This window comes from Amphiura filiformis, chromosome 4 (genome assembly GCF_039555335.1).
Source record: "Amphiura filiformis chromosome 4, Afil_fr2py, whole genome shotgun sequence".
NCBI classification, from domain to species: domain Eukaryota; kingdom Metazoa; phylum Echinodermata; class Ophiuroidea; order Amphilepidida; family Amphiuridae; genus Amphiura; species Amphiura filiformis.
In genome coordinates, this window is record NC_092631.1 from 53,812,267 (window position 1) to 53,839,264 (window position 26,998).

The 26,998-nt window shown below is 36.2% G+C and overlaps 1 protein-coding gene across 1 annotated transcript in view; it reads left to right on the top strand.

The window, feature by feature from the left end:
• Window positions 1–14,910, top strand: part of LOC140151068 (glutamate--cysteine ligase catalytic subunit-like) — a 47,822-nt gene extending 32,912 nt beyond the window's left edge. The window contains exons 8-16 of the mRNA XM_072173267.1: window positions 817–1,031; window positions 2,561–2,677; window positions 4,193–4,331; window positions 5,175–5,287; window positions 6,779–6,871; window positions 7,658–7,762; window positions 8,767–8,848; window positions 10,194–10,397; window positions 11,128–14,910. Coding sequence (XP_072029368.1) covers window positions 817–1,031; window positions 2,561–2,677; window positions 4,193–4,331; window positions 5,175–5,287; window positions 6,779–6,871; window positions 7,658–7,762; window positions 8,767–8,848; window positions 10,194–10,397; window positions 11,128–11,453 — 1,394 coding nt within the window. The 3' untranslated portion in view covers window positions 11,454–14,910. The remainder of the gene's footprint in view (window positions 1–816; window positions 1,032–2,560; window positions 2,678–4,192; window positions 4,332–5,174; window positions 5,288–6,778; window positions 6,872–7,657; window positions 7,763–8,766; window positions 8,849–10,193; window positions 10,398–11,127) is intronic.
• The last annotated feature ends 12,088 nt before the right edge of the window (window positions 14,911–26,998 follow it).

Below are 26,998 nucleotides of genomic sequence, written 5' to 3' on the forward strand. Positions count from 1 at the left end.
CATTGGAATGATGGAATTTTCAGAGATGACACTTTTCAGGTTTTAGCATAAATTCAGGTTTTTGTGAGTCCAAATTCCCATGTTTTTTTTAAATTTATTTTCAGCCCGTTTTGGGGCTTTTTGGCCTGCATTTGCTTGTATTTTTAGGTTTTTCTGACCAGTTTCAGGTTTTTTGAGTGAAACTGGCATCTCTGGATCTCAAACATGCTTATAGCCAGGATACAGTCATTTAACCCCAATATCTTTGTACATTCATTGCATGACTTTTAAATACATTGCATACAAAAACTGATACTTCACAATTTGAGGTAAGCATTTTGAGCTATGCTTGTTCATGGAGATCAATGAACTACGTCATTTGAAATGGGACTCCTTTTGGCCCCTAAGAGATGAAATAAATGTTGGTTAATTTAACATGCGCTACACCTAAGTTGGACGTCAACAATTATTCTGCTGCCATTAGGATATGTTGGAATCATTTCCGCTTTCACCAAGTCCGCAAATGATGTGCAGGTACTCTCAGCCGACTTAGATTGTGATTACCCCAGCAGCTTCCCATTTTACACCTGGGTGGAGTGAAGCAATTGACAACTAGTCCGTCTTGCCCAAGAACGCTACACATTGACCGTGGTGGCGCTTTATCCGGCAACCTTTAGATTATAAAACTCACAGCCTAACCATTATGTCACCATGTTTACAACCATGATAATCACAAACCTAATATTTTATCAGCATTTTGAGTCAAAAGTAACAAAATTGAAACGTGATGGACATCGTACATGATAGCTTTAATCCTTCCTCTTTTCACCATTGCAGTTTTCAAGGATAAGAACACACCATCTCCTTTCATAGAGCAATATGTCAATGATCATGATGGTGAAGGTGCAGGTGCATCTAAACCCAACCATATCTACATGGATGCTATGGGCTTTGGTATGGGCAACTCGTGTTTACAGATGACATTCCAGGCATGTGGTATTGATGAAGCGAGGCAGTTGTATGATCAACTCACTCCATTGTGCCCTATTTTGGTAAGTTAATGATCCTGGGTTACATGATAGCATAACACAAAGCAAAGTCAGTGTACATTGATTCCCGTAGAGTTTTGGCATGACCAACTCTTACTAGTCGCATAGATGAAATTTTAAGCTTGTAAAATTAATGCAGCTTGTATATTTTTATGATCAGTTTCCTCGATTGTGACCAATTTTTGCTTTTCAAAATAGTGAATTTTTAATTTTGATTAAAAGGTAAAAGAAAGTATGCTGCCATAAAAGGTTGGGCCGTGCACCACATCATTGTGAATTCAGCAGATGGCCAAATCCAGATTCGACTTTTGGTAATTTCATGTTACACATGTATTATTTTTGAATTAGAGTGCAAGGTACCTACATAAGTGACTCATTCGAAATCTACACCCCTTGTTAAGGTCATGTCTTCCCCAGGGGTGTATGGATTTCAACTGGAATAACCCAGGTTGATATTCATGTAACCCTGAGTTTTCATAGGCAGCTTAACATTAAGCCTGACAAACATTACAGTGTGTTACATCACAGAAATACCTATTGCTATACCTTGGGGAGAGCGTGGCCTAGCGGTTAAGGCATAGGACTGTGAATCCAAGGGTCAAGGGTTCGAATTCCAGGTCCGGCTCTTTGTGTCCTTGAGCAAGGCACTTCACTCTACTTGCTTAGTGCTTCGGAGGGCATTTTAAGCTGTCGGTCCCGTGTACATGCATATTTTCACACATTAATGTATTGTGCACGTTAAAGAACGTCACAGGCTATTCGAAAAGAGCAGGGGATCATCCCGGTACTGTTGACTGTACTTCAAAATACACTCATCTACTCTATAGGTTCCAGAGTAAAAATAAGTACAGGTTGTCTGTACGCAGTGCGATAATACTCATACATATGAGGGAGGCACTTATAAGGAAGAAGCGTCCATGTACAGTAGTTTGACTACTTCCCTTGCGCCTGTGCAATTACTCGCACGTGGGGAAGTAGTAAAAACTTCGCATCCCTACTACCACACGGTGTCTCAACCCGCACGTCACCGTTCCTTCAGACGTAACATTATGCTGCACAGCGGCGAATCTGTATATTCATTATCGTGAAATTGACGTCTGCTGCAGTTATTTTGCAGAGATTACCGATGGATAATAACACGCGGATTTGATGTTTTATGAAACAAACATTTATTTATGGAGTGTTAAAAAGAAAATTAGAAAAATATCAATCTAAATTTATTGAACAGAAATCCTCCAATAAAATCAGGTAAGCAAAATAAGCTTATTAATCATGCCAGTCGGTACGCTGGCTGGTATCAGTGTGTGTTTTGACTTTTGTTTACGTTTTTTACCATGATAGTGAAAATATTTATGAGGTATAGTAAAACAAATACAACCTGTTCCTTTTTGGGGAAGTAGTCAAAACTACTGGTCCCGGGGTGTTGGATGATTTGATGCATTGGGAAGTAGTCAAATCATCCAACACCGAGTTGTTGTTGTATTTGTATAACGTAACATTGTTATAATATTGTTGTTTGTCTTGTATTTCAGTTGGCTCTTAGTGCAGCTGGTCCTATCTATAGAGGTTATCTGAGCGATATTGATACCAGGTGGTATGTCATTGCAGCTTCAGTTGATGATAGGACAAAAGAAGAGAGAGGACTAGAAGTAAGTAATACACATGGTTTTCTCTAGATCGGCTAAACTTGTGTACTTATGTATGTATTGCATATTGTTTCTTTCCTTTATAATTGATATTTAGAGAATTAGGCAAAACTTGTGAGCATGATTTCTTGGAACTGCAATCCTGGTCAAAATTGGTCGAACACTTTGACATGGGTACATGAAATATGGCACCCCACCCATTCCCCTATCAATTTTTTTTTGGTCATGCACCCCAGAGACATCCAACATTGATTGGTGGGGCAGGGGTAGGGTTGTAGTAGAAGGAAACAGTTCAGATTAACACCAAAGATCGCAAAATTTTAGTATGTCAAGTATAACAGAAATAAGGTTGAAAGCAGTTCTACTTTAGCACAAATGTACCAACTACTTATGACTGGGATTTTGGTTAGGTGTATGGTAGTGAAACCAGGGGTGCATTTCACTAAACTTTACGAAGCTTCGTAAGTCTCGAAATCATTAGTAAGTTACGACGAGTCATCCGAGTCGTAACTTCCATTTCACTCAACTTACTTATGAATAGGGATTTACTACGGGAAGGAAGTTCGGGAACCCTTCGTAAAGTTACTTCTAGTATTGGGTATTCGTAACTTCACGAACAGTTACTTGAGTTAAAAAAGATTAAAAGTTTAGTGAAATGGACCCCTGTTGGGGCAAAGCATGTGCACCTCCTCACCTGAGGATCTTTTTGAAGCCATCACTACCTCAGAGGCCTCTTCCTTAGAGCCTCACTTTCTTACTCACTATACAGTTGTGTCGTGACTCTCTTAATCACACTGCAACCTAATGAAACTGATAAGGTGTATGATAACAAAGCTTGATGGTTTAGATGCTGAATGTACAGTGTTGATGGATATTACACTGGGTTTCAAAGAAGAACGGCAGTCCCTTGCTCAGATTGACTTGAGCACCCTGATAATGACCGTGATACGCGGAGCTTTGTGTTCCCTTCAAGGGCGCCGATCTGCACTGACTGACAATTTGACGCACAATCGGCCAATCAGATTATCGGTCTGTTGCTATGATTGTCAGACGATTGATGCAGCCAATCAGAACCACACTTCTGTGTTTACGCTCTGCACGCTCTCAAAATGTAAACAAGTGCTGTTCTTCTCTGAAAAAAACTTTAAATACCCTTCTGGGTTGGAAAAGATTCATCTCTGGGTAGTAAATCTATGATTCGTGTTGGTTGTAGTATTTAAATATTATAGTGATAAGTGAAATCACCCCAGTAAGCTAACACGCAGCAAGGTGGAGATATTGCAGCTGATGCTTTGTCTAGTTTATTGTAAATTTGACAATACAAAAGTCGGAGGAGAGAAGCAATGTAAATGCATACATCTTCAAAGAAAGTGAATCAATCCAACATAACATTCACAGGTTTGAAAAAACTAAAGAACACACAATTGTTTTCTTGTTTTTTGATTAATTCTTGCTTTTGAGGCCGTTCAGATTCTATATTAATAAAACACATAATTTATTTACACATTTCCATTACAGCCATTGAAGGAAAACAAGTTCCGTATCTCCAAATCGCGCTATGATTCAATCGATAGCTACTTGTCAAAGGAGGGCGAGAGGTATAGTGATATTGACTTGCAACTGGATAAGAAACTTTGCAAAGAAATGGTAGACTCAGGTAGGAATAGTATTATTGAATATACAAGATTGTATCACTATTGATAGAAATGCTCTTTGCTAGCCCTATTCGCCGATTTCATGGTGATCTCAAAACGAGGTTATACCTGCAAAGTGTGTGATGTGTGTTGCGTCTTCAAACACATGCTTTTGCAAAACGCCTTCTGGCACATTGCTAGAAAAGTGCAAGAAACAAAAATGCACATTTTGCACATGAGTTTGCAGGGAGAACCTCGTTTTGGTTGCAAGATGGTGGATCCGTGCAAATGGCAAATCATACATAGTGGAGAGCTTATTATTTTCACCCCATAGGAAATTACCTTTTTATAGTGATGGCACCAGGATTTCTTTTAGGAGGTGGGGGGGGGGGGGAGCAAAGTGAATTTCAGTTGGGGGGGCAAAATCAACATATTTTGTGCAAAATTGCTGCAAAAAGTGTAATTTTTGTGATTTGGGGTTTAAACAGAGGAGGGACAAAAGTTCTGACTGGGAGCATTTGATGACCCAACCCCTCCCCGTAGTGCCGTGCGCCATTGTCTTTTTACCAGATCTTTCAAATTTGCATGTGAAAGTGTGCTGAAGTTACAAGATTTCCAAAATACCAAAAAAAAAAAAAAAAATTGCTAATGAAAGGTTACAGCCTTGAAAAAACCTCTAAACAGAGGAAGGAACTTCTAATTGTCTTTGCCTACCCGTGGGGAGCCCTACATGTGAGGTTATCCCCCTCACAGTAGGAAAATGTTTCAAACATTATGTCGAAGTTGCCTGATTTTTTTTTTCTGTAGAGAGCCCCTAGATCTGCCCTTGGTTATCTCTGACACTATCCTTATTTCTTGTTGCACAGGTATTGATATTCAATTGGCTCGTCACATAGCCCATCTCTTTATCAGAGATCCAGTGGCACTGTTCAGTGAGAAGATACATCAAGATGACAAGAATGACTCGGACCACTTTGAGGTGAGAAGCGTGAAACAACAAATTCAGTATTTGTCTGATGATACTAAGTACCAATTGAATTCTACTGATATTTTAAGTTTGCTAATATTGATGTTAAAACCATATTATAACATTTTCAAACAAAATAGATTGGCATTTATTTGCCATGTTAGCTTTTACTGTCAGATATATCCCTTTTATTTTTGAGCCGAACAACTACGGCAAAGCAAAGAAAATTGGAATTTACTACCAGCGCACATGTAACGCCAATACGCACCACTCCTTTGGTCATGTTGTGGTACGACCCTTTGTTGTGTATATTACCATCCCGCACGCCATGTACGTACTATGTGTTATGAACATCGTGTATGCGTTCGACTAATAATTCCATCGTAATAATAAAGCGCCGGTTCCGGCGTTTTATTCAAAATCTCGGATTTTGACAAAACTACAGCACCCAGAGTCTTGATTTTTGCAGGGTATATTCGTTTAAAAAGTTTAATTGTATAAAAAAAGGAATTATAAAAGTTCAGTGAGGGCGTCTTCCTCAGCAAATGTTATAATATGGCTTTAAGTTATTGATAAAACCAGATGATACATTCTTATATTTTACTTTGTTTTTATTGCTGAATCACTCATAACTTTGTAAACAAGAGTCCAATTTCAATGGGGGTTGGACCCTCCCTGCCCATATGTCGAAAAACTTCAGTGGCTATGATATGACATGACCAAAAGGGGCAGTTTTGCATGATTTAAAGCTATAATATAAGATTTCATTCAAAATTTTAATTTTATCATTCTCATGAAATAATATTAGTAACAACTGTCAGGAAGGCAGACCTGCCAACTCCCTCATTTTGAGGGACTGTCCCTCATTTGGGGTTTACCAAAGTGAAAATGAGAGACAGTCCTGTTTTCTGAAAATTTCAGTGATGGCAAATTTAAATGTAAGAACAGCAGAAAATTATGAAAACGTCTCTTTAAAATTTGCTATAGCATTCTCTTTAGTCTATTGTGATAAATTCAGACCTGCAAAACCTTCTGAATTCTGAAAGTATTGCACACTTCAAGTCTTTGAATTTGTTGGTACCTGGTTTGTGTACATGTACAAGGTTTTGGTCTCAATGTCCCTCATTCTGACTTCGATAGGTTGGCAGGTCTGGGAAGGCATTTCTGATAATTTTAAGCCGAAATAACGAGGTACACTCAATGAAACTTCACTTACTATCTTGGCAGATTGACTATGGGGAATTTATTAATGTTTTGGGACATTAATTCAAAATTCCTATGTTGTCATACAAACACAACCAATTTGGCCGATTCTAATTAGATGTTAAGTTGGGGCATGTGTAAACATTACAAAATGCCAAAAAAAGGTTTGAAAAAAAGTGAATTAAATGGTAAAAGATACTAATTTATGGGGTTACTAGAAACACTAAGGCTGAAGCACTCAACACCATACAATCTGTTGGACATGCCATTGTATTACTATTCCTTACTATTATTTCACAGAACATCCAGTCTACCAACTGGCAGACAATGAGGTTCAAACCACCCCCAGTGAATTCCAACATTGGTTGGAGGGTAGAGTTTAGACCAGTAGAGGTAAGTAGCTGATATTTAGTTATCCTCTTCAGTTTATTATACATTCTATCTGAGCCTTTGTTTCTTGTGCCATTTTTCAGTAAATAAAAAAAAAAGAGCTGTTTTTTTTCCGGCTGTTCATTAATAAAAACAGAGAATAACCTGAAAAAAAAATCGGACCACATTCCTTGATATTTTTATCTCGCATCCTTACTGCAAAGGATATTTGCACCGGCAACACTGGTTCATTTCGATAGGAGAATTTTGCCGGCTTCCGATAGCACTAAACAGTTATACAATATTAAAAAACTCATTATAAGTGCTATGAACCAGATCACAACATACTGTCATGGCGATCATGTGTTTTGAGGCAGTGAAATTGCACAAAAATGGTTTAAAGAAGGTCAAAATAAATGGACTGACCTCGTTGTGGTTTGAGGAGAAAGACGATGACAGATTTTCTATCAAGCATGTGAGGGTTAACAGTCTTGTATTTCATATTTATAAATACAAATTTATAAATTCTCCACGGGGTACATGGGTGTAGCCATTACACAACATGGTATCAGCAAAGAGTACCTAAATAAGCATTCACTCCATACAAATAAGTAGGAAAATAAGATGTCAGTTTTTATGAAATTTCAAAAAGGTGACTACTGCAAATATTCTGAAGATTGGTGGATCCTGTAATTTACATATGTTATATCAAACTAATTTTAGAGACAAGTTCTCGAAAGTTGTGAGCGATTATTCTGGACTAGCCCATTCTTCATTCACTACTAGATTTGTTTGCTTATCTTTTTGTAGGTGCAATTAACAGATTTTGAGAATGCTGCTTTTGTAGTATTCATTGTGTTGTTGACAAGGACAATCCTGAGTTTCAACCTGAACTTGCTCATTCCACTTTCAAAGGTAAGAGTGACACCAAAGTAGGCATTCATATGTGTAAACTGCAAGATGTGTGATGATAAGAGTTTAACTACATCATTAGTCTTAGTGGACCTCTTGGTTTATCTAGGTCAATGATCATGCTTTGACATATTTCACCTATAGATTTTGGTCAATGATATATTTGCAGCTAGAAAGCATTGCTGCTTTACGTCCATACAAGCACACTTGACCAGTGGCAGTGCCAGGATTTTTTTTTTCGGGGGGCACTTGGGGGCAAAGCGAATTTCAGTAATTACGTAATTTTGGGTTTTTACTGGGTGCAAGAAAAAATATTTTGAAGGGCAAATGCTCCCTCCCCCTGTAGTGCCCCCACTGCACTTTCTCTTTGCCGTAGAAGTGATGTAATAATCGGATTAACTACCATAGCAATACCAACTTGGCGGGGGCCTACCATAACAACTTGGCGGGGGCCTACAGTTCTGCTATCCTAAAGATCCCTCGACGTCTCAGTTCTGTGACCCCGTTACGGGTCACTGATCAATCGCCGCCGAAATATCAGACGGCTTGAGGAAGCATCCAGGACAGGATGTGAAACGTCGCCAGTCAATAAATAGTAAGTCCAGTTGACTAGATTTAATTTAAATCAACTTGATATTTTATTTACCTGGATGACTGAGAATATACACAAATATACCATAGCAATAGATGAATACAATTTTTGAGTAGATCGCCCTGCACTACAATCAGATTGCCCTAATCACCTGTGTATGTCAGCAAACAGATTGAATACAATACCGCTCTTTTCAAAGATACTAATCTTACAGATGCAAATGATCAGACTTTCTTGGACATCTATGGTTCAATGCATAGGTACCGTGTGAACGTAGTAGTGCAGGGCGATATATTCAAAATTGTATTCATCTATTGCTATGGTAGTTAATCCGATTAATTACATCACTTCTACTGCGAATACTGACAGCTCAGAGAGCAACTTTCTGAAAAGTTTTGCTTCCTTTTTTTTTTAGGTTGATGCCAACATGAAGACTGCTCAGAAGAGAGATGCAGTCAGGAAATCCAAATTTTACTTTACCAAAGATGTTAGAGCATGTAAGTAATGATAAACAATCTTTTATAACATTATTGAAACTTATGTTTTTTATACGGCATAAAAATGCTCATGTTTACACCCAAATGACTTAAGCTAATCATAGATTAGTGCCAGTGCTCACTGTAATAGTAATTAAAATGTTAAGCCACCACTGTACCTGGGGGTAAGACAGATCATCAAAGTAGACCGGGAGGGGGGATGAAGCCCAACATGTATCGCTAAAGTAAAATCCATGATTTTTATTTTGCTCGTGTGAAATATTATTCTAAGGGATATGAACTTAAACCTTAACATAGAAATTTCTGTTCAGATTTAGCAGAAAATTCGGTGAAAATCTGATGTTCGGATTATATAGTTGTGTACATAGAAGTTTGTACTTCAGAATTTCCCAATTTTGTGAGGGTGCTCATTTTATGCCGTCATAGCAACATTACGTGGGGTATGATTACATTTATTTGTTATCACTGGATAGAGAAGATCCTTTGCTATACAATGGTACCAATCATAACAGTATGTGATGTTTAATATAGAAAAATGGGGATTGCAAGAACCCCCTACTTTCTTAGTCTGTGTTACAAAATTTGCCTCAGTATGAAGGGGTTAAGGTTTGAAACAGGTGTTTCATATGGGTACTAACATGACCAAAAAATTGAAAGGGGAAGGATAAAGACATCAAATAACTTGATGTAGAACAAGTTTAGTCACTTGTCTGTCATAGTGGTCCAGTATCATGTGACACATTTATTTGTCAAGAAATGAGATTCGTATCAGTTTAGATAAAAATGTGGTTGACGGTTACAAGTAGTGTAAGAAAACACACGGTCACTGGGTTAGTAGTATGTGCTCTGCATCTGAGCAAGTGTATTCTTCCTTAGTCGAAGGGTGTTGGGGTCAACACTTCAGACACAAAGATGCCGTATCCGGGAACTGTTTTTTCAGAGTTGCTTTATCAGTTTAAAACGCAATAAAAATGGATCATGAATTGATTTTCATTGTCATCGTGGTACTGAAAAAGTTACAAGAACCAAATTGACTGACAATGTTGGATTGGAATTTGTTTCTCATGATTTACTAAGGTTCCAGAAAAAAAACCTGTTCTGCAGGTGGTTGGTATTTTTGTTGGAAGAAGCTAAATGACCCTTAAAAATCACAGAAAATCTTGAAAAATTTATAAGTTTTGAAAAGTTGCTGATTTTTTTTTCAAAAATTTCAGTTAAAATCAATCCACTTCGGCCAAAAAAACAGCTGTTTTTCAATGCAAAATCTGGGTTGGTCGGACCTCTTTTTTTGTCATCACCTAAAAGACAAGCGTTTTCACAACCTCAATTATGTTTATATTTGCAGGTCCTACATGTGGCGACATAGATGAAGAAGTGACTCTGATGAGTATAGACACAATATTCAATGGTGGTACCCTGAATGATGGCCAAGAGTTTCCTGGTTTGGTACCACTTGTCAAGCAATACTTGAATACAGCAGAGAGCACAGATGTGGATACAATGTGTACCTTGCAGAGGTACCTCAAACTCATATCAGACAGAGCATCTGGTAAGTAAGATCAGTCTCCCCTAATTTAACAATCTCCACACGGGCGACGACTGCAGACGACAAGTTCCAGGTGTTTTTTTTTAATTCAACATTTTCAATTTTGTACATTTTCTTGGCCATATTTGGAAGCTGTGTGACAAATGCATTAAAATGAGTACAAATGTGACCATCCACGACTAACCTAGTGTTAGGGTTGTGATCATTAACCTTGACCACTGCCCAATCCAACAGAATCCAACACAGAAAACCTGTAAGCTTGCATGCATCCCACATGCACGTTTTCATTGGCCTGGCCAGCGAAACCCCCGTGGCTACATGTACTGATCTTCCGCTTGGCGAGGGGTCTAAGGTTTGAATCCCGGGAGTACTATGTGACTTCTTTGTTCATCTTCACCTTTTTTCTCTCCCTTCATGATAGCAAAAACACCATCTGGAGTGGACGTTAGGGTTAAGTAGCTCATATACATACTTCAGAAATGAACCAGATTATGGGCTATTCCGATCCAGTTGAAATCTATACACCCTCTATAGAAGACATGACCTGAATCTCCCATACAGGGGGTGTAGATTTCAAATGTAGTCACCCATTCAGATAACCATATTTAAAACTCACACTCCCTGTGTGGACAATTAAGGTCATGTCTTCCATAGGGGGTGTATGGATTTCAACTGAAATAGCCCAATTCATGTCATTAATGTTTGTTTGTTTTCTTTATGTCTTTGTAATCAGGTAAATTAATGACCACTGCCCATTGGATGAGGGAATTTGTCAGAGATCACCCCAAGTATCAGTACGATTCGGTCGTAACAGAGGAGATCAACTATGACCTGTTGAAAGCGTGCGCCGGGATCACCAACGGGACACAAGACGCACCAGGTCTGCTTCACCCAGTGCAATCAAAGACGAAACACGAAATCCCCGATTCGTTTAAATCGCAGGTTGAAGAACACGAAGAGTCAGACCAAAGACGCCATAAGAAGTGGAAAGAACTGAAGAGTAATGGTGTAGATAGCACAGATGCTAATGAAAACATGGTGGTCAATAGTAGTGATTGATCAATTAAGTTAGCACATGAGACCTTGTTCCCACAAAATGAGCAGAAAAGGCGCCAGATTATAAGAAGATATGGGCCATTATACATTATCAACAGAAATTAAAAGAAAAGCTCAAGGAAAAGTCAACCCGACTGCTCAGTGCCAGAAGTGGATATATGCAATAGCTTCCATGTATTGCTATCATGTGCTATATGAGTACAATATACTGTATGTAAATTGCCAAATGTTCACAGGGCAGCTTTTGCACTTAACCACTTCTAGCACTGAGCAGTCGAACTTTTGAACACAAAGTGAAAAATCAAAAACTGACATGTCCTATATCGTTTTAAAACTTGTGATCTTATGAATTAGGCCATAACTCAGAAATGAAATTTTACAACTCATTTTGTGGGGACGAGTCTTTTATATTACAATCATTAATGACATATCATAATGCAAACTTTGGCTTCTCAAAAGAGTCGATTTTTGTTCAACATTTTGCAATAAATAATGTGAATCTTAATATCCCCTATTTTATTAGTATTTATTGAATTGAAGTTTTTTTGTATATTGACAGATAACAAATAACAAATTGTACCTAACTTGCAGAAGTTATTCACTATAAAGGTCAGTACCCACAGTAAAATTCTACTTTTTTAAACTTATACAGGGAAATGTTTTAACACTTATGGTGTTCACTTGGAGACACTATGTGAAATATTATCTGATATCCTGCATATTGTAGAAGAGTCAGAAAACAGATATACCTGGCATTATAGTCCTTTATCATAATTTTTTCCTTTATTTCACTAAGAATCAGTGTGTGTTGGGCACACACAAAGGCACATGTCTATAGCATCCTCAAAATTGAAACACGCAATTGGTATTGAGTATGCACACGTAATGAGAGGAGACTAAATGTTCAAAAGTCCATGTTCATTCATACCTGTGTACAAACTGATAAAATAAGTTGTTCAAGCTTTCGGCATAAAGAAGTGAGCATACCATGGCATTTGTACATGGTCTATGTTGTGCCCATATGCTTTAAAAATATATCACTGTCATTCATATATTGACAGAACCTAATGCTGTAGGCTATCAATGAAGGCCTATGCCAAAATATCAGTATCATTCATATATTAACAAAAACCTAATGCTGTATGCTATCAATGAAGGGCTATGCCAAAATGTCACTACCAAATTGAAAAACGTTTTGGAAATAGACTTTCATTTGCTGTACTGCTGACGCAGTTTGCGACTATTCTAATGATTTGTGCATCTAATACATCTAACATATATCTTAAACAACATATCCTGCCACCAAGCATATTTATATATCATGCATGTATCCAAATCTTTTTTTATAAAAGAGAGGCTTTTATAATGGTAATGGGTTACTTCAGCTGAAATCTATCCCTTATGGAAGACATGACCTTAGTCTCCCACACAGGGAGTGTATATTTCAGATGGAGCCACCATTCAGGTAACCACATTTGAAATTTACACTCCCTGTGTGGAAGATTAATGTCATGTCTTTCATTGGGGTGTATGGATTTCAACTGGAATAGCCCAAACCATTCCAAGCAATAAGTGTTCAACAGGTACGCCATCACATTGAAAAATGTTTTCTAGCTTTTGTCGGCGTGATTTTTGAGCCACACCCATTTTTTTTTGGTAATGATGATCAATTTACAGAAAATGCTTATGAGCAAGTGGATCATATTTTAGTACTGGATTTTGTATAAGGAACTTCCAAATAATGTATCAAAACAGATGAACTTGTGCAAATGTGATCATGATTGTATAAGACAAATACATTTCACCATTTTAATAACGTATGTCTAGGCTAGTATACTGTTGTATGGATGTATGTGTGTCTTTAAAAAAGGACATAGCTTATATATGACGTAAGCAGTATAGCTAGATTTTAGAAAGATCATCAAGTTTTATTTTGGTGAAGGGTAACATTGTGATATCTTAAAGTTGAAAAAATATTGTATGATTTGCTATAATAGTAGTTCATTGTATAGCACTGTTAATCATTTTCATTAAAAGATATCATGTTATTGTACTTTATATAATTATTGATCGAAGGCATTTCATATTTTTGGCATATTTCGTTTGCAGTTGAATCTTACGTTGACTCATGTTATAGCGTGTCTCGTCTCAAGTTGAGAGTAACACCATGGTGGATTTCACAGTGATTGATTTGAATCGGACAAATCTCACTTCAACACTGGACTAGGTTAGCATGCGCATTTGGAATCTGCCACTGCAAAATCCAACGTGACATTGCTGTCAACTTAAAAGGGCATTTCGTGATCCACAGCCTCATCCCCCCACTTTTCTCAAAAAAAGTTGAGATTTTTATACCACTGGATACCTCTGGTACATAATGTTTATGTACCAAAATTTTCTTGCAGATTAATTCGTTTAGTAAAAATGTCACCAAATTTGAATTTAGTTTATACCAGAACGAAATTACAACAGTGGCCTATGGAGCAGTGTAATACACTAAATCTTACATAACTTGCAAACGCAAGATCAGAATCAACTGAAAATTGGGAATAAGCTTTTTTTTCGTGAATATCTTCTGAAAAATGTCATAAAAAGAGGATGATAGGATCACGAAATCCTCCTTTAAAAGACAGGACAAATATCAGTGTATTGTGAATGAGTAACCAAAAATTTCAAAAATTGGCTACTTTGTTCAAATGGGTGTGGATTTGGATAACATTGATATAAAAAATTCTGCTGAAAGCTATAACGCTAACTGAACACAAGGTTATTTTGCCATCGGAAGGGAAAGAAGAAAGGAAAAAGGAGAGAAGATGAACAAAGAAATCACTTGGTACCCCCGGGATTCGAATCTCGGACCCCTCGCATGCCACGCAGAAGATCACTGACATGTAGCCACACGGGTGACGCTGGCCGGGGTATATATGACTTCCTGATTGCGTCATCGCATCATGTGTAATGCATGTACGAGCAGTGGTTTTAATAGTGAGATTTAGTGAGACCTGCTTCAGTTAGGGTTAAAGTATGACCTTTCTAATAGTAGTGACAGTGTTTCTAAATTTCCAAAGGGTATACATCAGGCTTCTGATCTTTTTTCAGACAGAAATTAAGATACAGTGAGACTTGTGAGGAATCCATTCATGGATATTATCCATGAATGGATTCCTCACAAGAAGAACAAATTTTAGGCAACTCTTTTTAGACTCAGGGTGTATATAATTATGCCATGGTGTATGTAAACTAAGTTGCAGCAATGTAGTGCTAACATTTGCATAATGTATAACATTGTCACTTACCAAAATTTGTACATGGTATATGCACTAAAGCTAGAGTCCAAAGTTTTCCGTTTTACGGAAAACGGAAGAAAATCACGGAATCGGAGGTACAACACGGAAAATGACATTTTTGTATGATGTGACATAAATTATTAAAAGATAAGAGAAATAAATGTTAAAAACAATCATGAGTTGTGTATGTCAATTTTTATGATAAAAATACTGTTTAATAATACTGAAATAAAGGTATATTACCATGCATGAACCCCTATATCCCTCCAAACATCGTAAGAGTCGGCCTATTATCGTGAGAATATTCTAATCAGAGCATATTGATCGCGATATTGAACACTTTATTGTGATATTAATATCATTGTTTATACATTTAAAGTATTTATTCATGACACGGATTTACAAATTTTACAACACGGATTACAACACGGAAAATGGATTTTCGAAAACGGTAAACTTCGGACTCTAACTAAAGCTGTTCATGTGTTGTGTATTGTTTTAGCCAGAGCAGTTTAGTACAAACACTTCAGTTACTTTATTTTCATATTTTGAAGAGCCTCAAGCCAATAGATTGATGTCTGTCACTTTCATAAAAGGAAAACTGGTTTTCCCAAGTGAACAACACTTAAACCACAGACTAACAAACTAACCACAACAGTCAAAGACTCGGCATCACCTGATAATGAGAGCCGATCATTGCATAAAGTGCAAGTCAAAACTGCTACGCACATACTGCATAAATTTATGGTCTTTCGCGTAAACGCGAAGACACCCAACACTCTTATAACGTATACACGAAGGCACGCAATTCTGGCGTGGTTGTTAGACATGCACGATAGAACAACCAGCCGTCATGAATATGCAAGAATTCACAGCACACAAAGCATGGAAACTGACTGTTGATAGTCTGTAGTAGTCTGTGACATTTATTATAGTGCAAATTTTTGTTCTAAATAATTTCATAGAGTAAGCTATTGATATTAGCAAGGTGTATTTTATGCAATTTAAGATTAATCACAGAGATGTTATCTGCCATGCTAGACCAAGAAGTTACACGCTACCGGGGGGCACTCACATAAATGGTCTGTACGCATGCATGACCAAGACTAATAACGTAATTGCTGTATTTAAGCACAACCTTGATTGTGATATTCCAACAAATTAATATTCCACTACACTAGGATCCTGTGTCTTATAATAATAGATAATGATAGTGTTTCCAAATTTCCAAAGGGTATACGTCAGGCATTATGAATTTGACAAGATGTAGGATGCAAGAATTTCAGGTTTAAACCTGAATGGGCTATTCCAATACACATACTACCCCAAGGGAAGATGTTAGAAAATATCTTCCACAGGGAGTATTAATTTTCAATGGAATGAATACATAAAGAAAAAGTGATTTATAATGCGCTACCCACAGGCACAACGCCTAGACGTTGATCCACAAGCCTCAGCACATTTTACAGGCAGCGCCATTTGAATTTCATACACCCTCTGAGCAGAGGGAGGGTCAGTTTCATATAGATTCGGTTAATGTGTTCATTCCATTTTAAATTCCTACTCTCAGTGTTAAAACTATTTCAACAGGGGGGGGGGTGAACTTTATATGAATTAGCCCAATTCATGTTTTTTAAATATCAAAATTTACACATTTTTATGTATACTGGGTTTTTTTAGTAAAAACACCGAAAAGTTTTCCTTGTCTGTAAGGTGTACATGTATGTAATATTCTGTTGTAGCATACATGTAACATGTGCCTTGTATGTTAGATAATTGCCATCATTCATTTGTTATATGTGATGCGATCAAGCAAAATCAGTCGGCACTCGGAAATATCAAATTTTCAGTTTCTAATAGGATTTTAAAAAGCATTTACAAAGCTGCATTTTGCAGAAAACCCCATTGAAATTGAGCAACCAGTTCCAAAGATATGAGCAATAAAAGAGATTAATAAAAAATGTGACATTTGTACCACCAGCCTATGGTTCATGGTGTTGACGACATTGTAGGGCTACTATGTAATTTACGGGAGCAGCAGCATTTTGAAAGTATTTGGGGAAAGAAAGAAGAAGAATCAGACAGAAAGACAAGACCTAGCTTAGCTAGGTAAATACACAGATATCCTTTGAAGGCTCTGTTAAAGATTGTTTACCTATCTTTACAAAACCTGGCAAGGACATACCTATTCTTACTATAATGTATACTTTAAAGTACACATAATGAGGAATGATCAGCCCAATTATTAGTTTACATGGCTCATTGAATCACAATGGGCTTGTAAGGACTATATATCTTTGCTGTATGGATGATATATTTGTGTGCAAATCTATCATGGGGTAGACTGCTTTACATTCCTTTTTTAAACAATTCATACCATTCCATGCATTAAAACACAACACATCCACATCCCCAGTGACTGCCCTGCCCAGAGAAAAAAGGATAGATAGCTGTTGGATCAGAACAGGATTGGTGTATTTTCCATGGTGGGATAGAGGGATAATACATTTAAATGGTCTACTACAGTAGACTAATCATGGGGGGTCATAGGGCCCCCTAGTAAATTATAGTGAAAATTACGTTTTTGGTCATTGTCCGTAAGTGGAAGAACTTTGACCGCAAATGATCACATGACATTTGTGGCACCACCCAATGGTCCTAGTGCTCAACTATGGTCAACATGGCAAAAAGCATATGGCTACGATGTCCGATTTTAAAAGGTATTTGGTTACATGCCGGAAATGACCCCTAAATGACCTTTGACCCCAATTCTGTGTACAACTTTTAGACACTGGCTATAGACGATGCATGTGTGCCAGTGACGCCACGGTGCTATGTAATATGGGGAAGGGGTAGCATTTTAAGTCAAAAACACGTTTTGGGCTATAATGACCTTGACATGACATTTGCGCCAGACATTTTCACGTGACATTTGTGGCACCCCCCAATGGTCATAATGACCAAATTTCATCAAAATTGACAAATGCATATGGCTACGATGGCTCATTATGTGATTGGTAGAAGAAAGAAAGAAAGAAAGAATCAGAATCTAAGAAAAAGAGACCCTTAGCCAAATGCCATTTGGCTAAGGTAAATATATCCTTTGTTTGGCTATTATATATCTCAAAATCAATTTCCGAGTTCCGACTGATTTTGCTTGATCGCATCACATATGTTAACAATTCACATTTTTTAAATGCACTAAACCATATAGTCTAAAAGAATCATGTGTAACCTTAAGGTTATGTAATACCATATTTTTCATCAATACATCTTTTTTTTTCCTTGCAAATTTATGAAATACATAAAAATTTTCATCACTTCATGGTCTCATTTGTGGACAGAATATATCAAAATCTAGTGTATCCTTAATATGTTTACTGATTTCTCCAACTAAGAGTGCGTCTACCAAGCTATGGTCCCAAGATTGATCATATTATGTGTTCAAATAATTTCCAAGGCTCTATCGGTGATCCCAGTGAAAGATTTTTGGCCATTTTTCACGCTCAGGGTTAGATAAAACCGTCCATGAAATTCACCATATGATATTCTATTTGTATTGTTTCTAATCTATATTTCGAATCCGATCCCGCCCCACCAACCAATGTTTGAAAAACACAGCACATTACAAAATTGAGGCATTTGGTATACAACATTGAATAAGGGGAGCAGGAAGGGTCATTTAACTGTGTTAAGTGTCCCAGCAGTTTTGCATTTGACTATAGGATAATTGAATAAATATACTACCTTGTGAAACTCATAGTGTTGTCACAAGTGCAGTTTTATTTTGACAACCATGTCAGTAAAATGTTACTATAACTTGGATTACATAACAGAAACTACATAATTTTGTATAAATCTGCATCATCATGTAACAAAATGCATAAATAGTATATTATAAAAGTGAATACATTGGCCCTACTTGGATGCATTTAGTGATGTATTGAGTATAAGCAGGTATGTGTATTACCTCACTTCAGGTGTAACCCAATCATGATCTCCTTTGCAAGCTTGTGAGTTAGGGCCTACATGTTTTCAGCTAATTTGATTGATAGTTTTTGTATCAACAAGATGAATACTTGGAAATAAGGCCGTATTTGATGGTATATACTGTAGCTACAATCCCGGACAAAATGGTTGGAACACTTTGATATGGGTACTTCAAATATGCCCCCCTCCCAGTACCCCCGGTTAATGTTGTCAGTTGTTTATTTGGTCATGGATCCCAGCATTGATTGGGGGAGCAGGGGGGAGGGTCTTAGTAGGCAAGGCTTCAAACTTTACACCAAAGAAAGTGAAATTTTAGTATGTTAAGTATAACGATAGTTTCATGAGCTGCAAACAGTACTAATTTTACACTAGTGTTCCAACTATATACTATTGATTGGGATTGTAGTAGAACTTAGTTTGAACATGGAAGAAAGAGATAAGAAGGAACCACAACGAACGCATTCACTTTGTCCACTCCCTTTACCGACATTTAGTTGACATTGTTATTCATGAGGATTTACTTTGATCAATAGCCCGCGTTAAATAGGTGATTGGTATTGTATTCCATGTATTTGCATGTCTTCTGGAGCGTGTGTGAAGGATGATTTGAACTAATGACCTTCCGTGCAAGCACCCTATAGGATTTTCTTTGGTGACGTGATCATCGGTCATTGATGGCCTACATCTTTTCTTCCATTTTGCCCAATTTTTCCGAACTTTGATGACTTTTTTTCTAAAAATTTCAATCTTTGGCACTGAAACGAGTTAGCTAGTTACGATTATACACATATAAACTATTAAATTAAACAGGTTTTATGTACCGGACTCAACTGGAACATTGTGTATTATTTAAGAACATTTTACATCTATTTTTCATCGAAAAAGTCACCAAAATCTTACCTTATTTGCTAAAGATGAAACTCAGCAAAAAAACGGCCGATTTTGATTACCTTTTCGATGTTTTATAGGACATTTTCTACACAACACGATCAAGAAAACAGTTTGACTGTAGATCCCAAAACAAAGCTACTATACATGTTCAGAGCATCAGTGAAATTCCATAATCTTACTTCTGGGTAGCGTTTGTTTGTTCGTGGATGGGTTTGTTATAAATTTTTTCCAGTAATGATTTTGCAAAGCATCGATCGCGGTAAATGGATCATACATGAAAGTAAGTACCATTGATAGCTTTTCTTTTCATGCGTCAATAGATAAGCGGATTAAAACTTGGCCGATCGAAGTTGTTGTGGTTCCTTCTCATCTCTTTCTTCCATGGTTTGAAAGTGGATGAAACATCAACATCATTAACCTTTAGATGTAGCAGAGTCAATTCTTCTTAAAGAGGTAAAACATTTCTCCATCATGTGACTTCATTTTGGAGTGGCAAGAATGTCATCATTTTGTTTGTACTGTACAGGATTTTAATATTTTACTGGTGACTTGTAAAAGAATGCATACATATTAAGGCCAGAGTAATGGAAGACACATTCGTCCACGCCCGAATTTGAGATTTCTCGATATTTATCAACACTAAGATGTATTCTTTCACTTGAAACTGATAAAATACACAACTTGCTAATATTTATTCGTATTTTTGCTTGAGTTTATTTCACTCTTTTTAACTCTAAAAAGTCACATGGCTCAAGACGGCTTAGTAAATTGGCGGGAAATAATGAGTCAGAAATGCGCGAATTCGAAATATTGTGATTACTGCCAATTACGCGCGCGCAACTCTGCGCGTATGTCCAACGCAGTCAAGGCACATTCGGTATGTTGTTAACGCCAGCAAATGTGATGTAAACAAAACAAAAATTTGCAGTGAAAAAGCCACTTAGATTTTTTAATTATTTTGGATTTATAATTAGAGAGGGCGGCCTATCTGCTGTGTCATAGCATGACATCAGTCAATATGAGACTTTTTTTGGATTTAGGCGCACTAAAAGCAGACATTATAGATTCATTGGTGCAAAAAGATGCATATTTAGACCACGCACAAGATACAGCTTTTACAAGCGTGAAAGTCTTGCCGTTTAAAAATATAAGGACGTTTTGTGCATAAATTTGACATTTTTTTACTAAAACATCGATTTCTCAGAGTTCATTTTTGACAATATTGTACGATTTTTGTGACAAGATAACTCGAAAAATATGAAAGAAAAAGGTAAACTTTTTGCACTATCGTTTAGAGCAAATCAAAGTCTAGGGAATGTTTTCTCATTTTTTCAAAATATTTGTTTTAAACAAAAATATACACCATTATGTGCAATTTTTAGCTTAATAGAGTGAGAAAATTGCTTTTTCACATGTTTTTGCAATATTTCAAAAATAAGACGCAATTTCAAAAAATAAAAAACCTTCCCTAAGTTCATGTCTCTTCTCCATGAAAAAGTAACTAAATTTTTTTTACTCCGAACGGAATTTTTTTTAAGTTGTCACAAAAAAATTGGGGTAAAAAGTGCATTTTTGTGATTTTTTCAAAAACTCGAGATTTTTGAACAAATCTGACGTCACCATGGGATTCCTTGACTCATTTCCTTTCCAAAAATGTATAGTTTTATATACTTTAGACATACAATTCAAAAATAATGATGCTCGAAAAGGTCCATGTTCTCTCCCATTACTCTGCCCTTAAGGTTAGTAGTTAATTTTATTTAATGTTGATATTTCATCCATTTCAAAGTGAGATATATATTAGATTGAATACCATGGCCGGGTGTGGCCGCTGCCTGACTTGATCGGCATCAACATTTCTTTTAATACTTCATGCACAGTCTTGAAGGAGTTAGAATTATCAATCCCAGATTATACTATATCCTGTTGTCAGTTCTCTCAATCTACTGCAACTGTCCCCGACTTGGGATGGGTGGTTGTGGGTTGAGCACTTTGGTCCTAGGAACCCTCCCTCTGCGGTTGCAGCATCTATTACAACATGACATTATATTATTATATTACACCTCGCTTGAGTCGGGGGAAATAAGATCATATTATAATAGAGTATATATTGTATTCTTAATTCATTTCCTGCATCTGAAATAATCATAAAATAACGAAGACGGGAAACAGTTGTACATTAGCAGCAAATAATCATACATTTACTCAAATGACTAAATATTGTGATATATATATATTTAGTGCCAAGTAGTCAAATAATGCTCAATAAAAAGTTGTGACGAGTATTGGACTTACGATGGGCTTTTAAGACTATACTACGTCGTAAATGTCAGTGAAATGAATCTGTGGTCAAAGGAATTATGTTGCCTGAATCAGTTGTAAGTTGTGCTACTACAGGGTGTCCCAGAAAAAATGACCGGGCAAACTAATTTGGCCATAACTTACAAATTAAGCAACAAAATCGTAAAATTTAAAAAGCAGCGTGTAGCCCATTTTATTTTGCATCTTATATGTCAATTTTATTTGAGTCAGTTGACCAGTTGCGAAGAAATGAGCGATTACATAACACATGCACAAATTCACTTCATTCCAAGTTTGCAAGAAAGTTCACTCAACACAATGCACTAGTGTTTAACATGTTTTATATTTTGTTTTGTGAAATGTCTTGTTCTTCTTAAACAATCTGTTTCTTACAAACAAACTTTACAATATTAAAATGAAACCTTGCATGATACTCAGTACTTGTAAATATCTTTCTTCGTTTAGAAAATATTAACATATTGGACAACATAAAGAATGAATTCGAGCTGGTTAAAAATATCTTTCTTATTTTTGGAATATTTCCAATAAAATGGTAATACAAACTTATTAAATCTTGTAGGGATTGAAGGAAATGTCCAGAAGAGTAACTCTGTTAAATGAGGATTTGGACATTATGTTGATCCGCCTTGCACTCATTCTGGGATTGCGTTGGAAGGCGTGTCTGATAGCGGCTATGTTGTGCAAAGTACGTACAGTTCTTGGTCTCCCTGATCTGTCCTTATTCAGTGACCTGTCCTTATTCAGGTTGAGTCTCGTACCTTTCTCCTGATACTTTTTGAAATTGTTCCTGATTGTTTGTTCACAAGGAGGCCTTCTGTGATATAGCCGTCTGAAATCTTGCTGGGCCTGCACAGCACTGTGTGTTTCTGCATATCTTAAGACAACGAAGGCCCTTTGACGGGCAGTAAACTATTCGCCAACCATGTTTAACAAGAAACATTGAAGCAATGGGCATAGACTGCGCTGCTATAAGTGAAGTACAATCTGAGTTTGACAGCTAGGTCTATATGCTGGTTGTCCAGCTATTATCATGTTAATTAAAAACCCATTGTTAAACCATCATTTATAAAATAATGTCCACTCCAACCAACCTGTCGGAATATCAAAAACCATTGTTGGAATACGGGATGAGTTGTTGGGCTTGTTGTTAGTTTTTGAGATGTAATGTCTTCATTCATCAGCTTTACCCTTATTCATTGACTGAATTCAGGTCGTCCACGTTCAAAGGTGAAAGCATGAATAACAAAACATTATTGATTATAAAATAGATACGAGGACTAGATTTAATGAGATACACAGAACTTAGGAAGAGGTGAGCGAATATGAAAAAGGGCCTGTTGATCAAACTTGGAATGAACTGCATTGACGCATGCATTATGTAATCGCTCATTTCTTCGCAATTGGTCAACCGATTCAAGAAAAATTAACATGTCAGATGCAAAATAAAATGGGCTACACGCTGCTTTTTAAATATTTTGATTTGGATGCTTAATTTTCAACTTACAGCCAAATTAGTTTGCCCGGTAATTTTTTCTGGGACACCCTGTATACCTTTAAAAAGGAAACATAGTGTTGATATCTGTGTGTCAAGTTATTATTGCAGGCTGTATCAAAATGATTGGTACCCAAGAGTTACCACTTATTATATTAAGAAGACTGCAATATGAAAATACAACATCAGATTCACCTAATTTATAAGCAAATGTTATAAATGGTCATAAAACTATAAATTGTGACCATTTCAAGAGGATTCAATGTTACATTTGGGAGAAGCAGGTTTTTCAATCAACATCAAAACTGATATGGACCAATCATTTTGATACAGCCTGTATTTGATATGCAATATCTATGAATTATTTAAACACCAAAGCAGAATGAAAGTAGTTGAATTTAAAAAAAACATGTACCCACATTAAGTTTTATTATTGTACCCAAAGAAAGTTCTATTATTGTTCCCAAATGAAGTTTTATTATTATTTTGTACCCAAATTAAGTTTTATTATTTTGAGTTATGCTATAGAGATTTTTTTTAAATAATTTTATTTGCATAAACATAGCATGCAACTACATGTAGTATAGTATCAGGAGGGATGGTATAAATAAAATATTTTCTGTTCAACAAAAGAATAGAAATACACCTGAATATGTGAGCCTTTGTTCATTTTGTTCATTCTAGTTGTGCGTTGCATATTGTGTAACCGACACATATGTGAATTTACGTGATTGCTGCGCGCAGTAACAAAAGCCGAATAATTTTCGCCTTATATAAGCTGAACAAACTTTAGCAAACTCTGTAAGTTCCAGTACACTGCTAACAATGCAAACAAATTTAAAGTAACACAAAATGCAACTTTGAATTTTCCATCGCAACAGCAGACTACTTCCGATGACAATGTGAGTCGAACATCAAAATTTTTTAATTACAAGGGCATTTCGTGATCCACAGCATCATACCCCCACTTTTCTCAAAAAAAGTTGACATTTTTATATCACTGGAAGCCTCTGGCTACATAATGTTCATGTTCAAAAAATTTCTTGAAGATTAATTCGTTTAGCAAAGATTGTAACATTAGAATTTCGTAATTACAACACATTGTCTATGGAGCAGTGTAATACACATTATCATGTATAACTCGCAAAATCAGAATCAACTGAAATTTTGGGAATAAGCTTTTTTCGTGGATATATACCGAAAAATGTCATAAAAAGAGGATGCTATGATCACAAAATACTCCTTTAAGCAAGTCCATTTGCATTAACATAATTTACTGCATTATGTGAGCAAGCTGGGTTTTTTTTGTGGAATTTAAAGAAAGGCATAAAACTACTGTAAACAAACTAAATTTTCGTCACTTTTAAAATGAGCATAATTAATAATTGTTTTTTGTCTGTTTAGTGTTTGACTGCTATGTACACAGTGATTTTAATCACTTCCAGTGTACTGTTTTCCTGACACTTTCGTGGGCTCTGGAATTGGCAATTTTTGGCCATCGAACTTTGCCTGTTTTGTGCCTACTCTGGATGTTTGGTTTAGCGTGTCCGTTTATATGCACAGTGATTTTCATCACTTGTTCTAGTGCAGTTTTGTATTACCATTGATCCTTGTTGTTTTTGCAGGTTCAGCACTTACTTCTGTGGGCCTTGGAACTGGTAAATTTTGGCTATCGAACTTTGCCTACTTCTGCCTACATTTGCTGTTTTTGTCCTGCATACTGTCTATATAGTCTGCATTTTACTTGTTTCCCCACATCAAATTAGTGCACCTTGCTTTTTTTCTTTCGAGCATAATTAACTTATTCTTGATTTCACATGCATACAGCAAATTTAAAAAACAAATTTAAAAACAGAAAATCGGTCTGGCCCGTAGGTTTTTTCCGTCGCCTTTACTAATATGTATATGAAGGTTGAAATAATTACTTTCATAAGTGGATGTACTTTTTTAACCACCCTTGTCATTTCACTGCCAGCTTTGAATGGAGTTTTTTATCGTATAATTTTAAAATATTTTCACACCTTTAAAATCCACATTCTTATTCAGTGTCGTCTGCTCATAGTTGTACTATTATTAGTAGACACAAATAATGCACAAAAGCAACAATGCAATGCAAAAATGTTCTATACATGATTTAATTCAATCCTGCATTTGCTATCATCTGACACATTGGATACACCATGGCCCCTATACACTTATGTACATGTATATGGCTTGGAAAGAAAGCATGGAAATAGCCCGGGGAAATAGCATTATTTTGGTGGGCATGTTATTAAAGAAGTATTCTAAGCAATATTTGAAGATTCAAATACATCAAGATTGCATCAGTTTTAGTTGTCATAAACAACACATTCATAAACAACACATAAAATGTATTTTTTCTATAGCACATTAGTGAGATAGAGATCATTATTGTTGGATTTTTCTGCGAGAAATTTCTTGTTTGTGTGGGTTTTATTTTACACTTATAGGTCTATACGTTATATCACAAAATTGATATACATATTTATGCGCTCATACATAATAGTATAGACCATTTTACTATCTATATCTTCTACATAACCCATACCTATGTAGCAGGATGCATCATGCCATTTGAATTCACGAATGCCCCAGCCACATTCCAGCGACTTGTGGATTTGGACTTATAAAATGCGCCAGCCACCCTCCAGCGACTTATGGAGCTCAATTTTAGTCCTTTTTCCCAGATTTTTAAATATTTTTGTTTCATTATCGCCAACTTAGATATACTGATATCGGCAATTTTGATATTATTGGATAGTCAATTTATTGATTATGTCAAGAGTCCTTATACACCACACAAAGTTGAAAAATGAATTCAATTATAATGAGTCTATAAAAGTATTAATTTGGCATTTTATAATATATTTGTGCTTGAGGACAATACCATTAAGTAGTTCCAGTCTCAAATAAGCAAAGACCCATTCATTTCGCCAGAAGTCTGTTAAAGAAAAATTTTATTAGACCACAACAGAACCAGCTGTTAACTTTTGAAGCAATATGAAGTGAAATTGATTATTGTTTTTCATCAAATTGATTGTATTGACAAAATTTTGCTTGATAATGTAATAATTTAACATTTCATCTTTTGAAGACAAAATAGGTAAGCATTTAACATCAAAACTCTTTTTGTGAAATAAATTTGACAATAAAGTACATATTACTCTTCATCATTAGACAGTGGGTATAGGTAAAATATCAATTCTCGATCATGAGAGGACGAACCTTCTGTGTACTGTTGCATCAGTGTGAAACAACACAATCGCACAATTTGGTCAATTCTCAAACATGTGCTTGCTCACTAAGTGTGTGGTCTTTGTGTAGTACGCTCAACGCAATATCTGTGCTCTCATGATCGAGAATTAGATATTTATAATAATATGGTGAATGTTGAACAAAACACCAAACAACCCCATAAATTGGTGCCAAAAGGCATAAAATGAGACCTGATCTCACAAAATTTATTTTTGAGTTATGGTTAGATTCATGTCTGGATCATAAGTTTAATATGACTTATAACTCACTTAGTGTCCAAAAGTTAATAT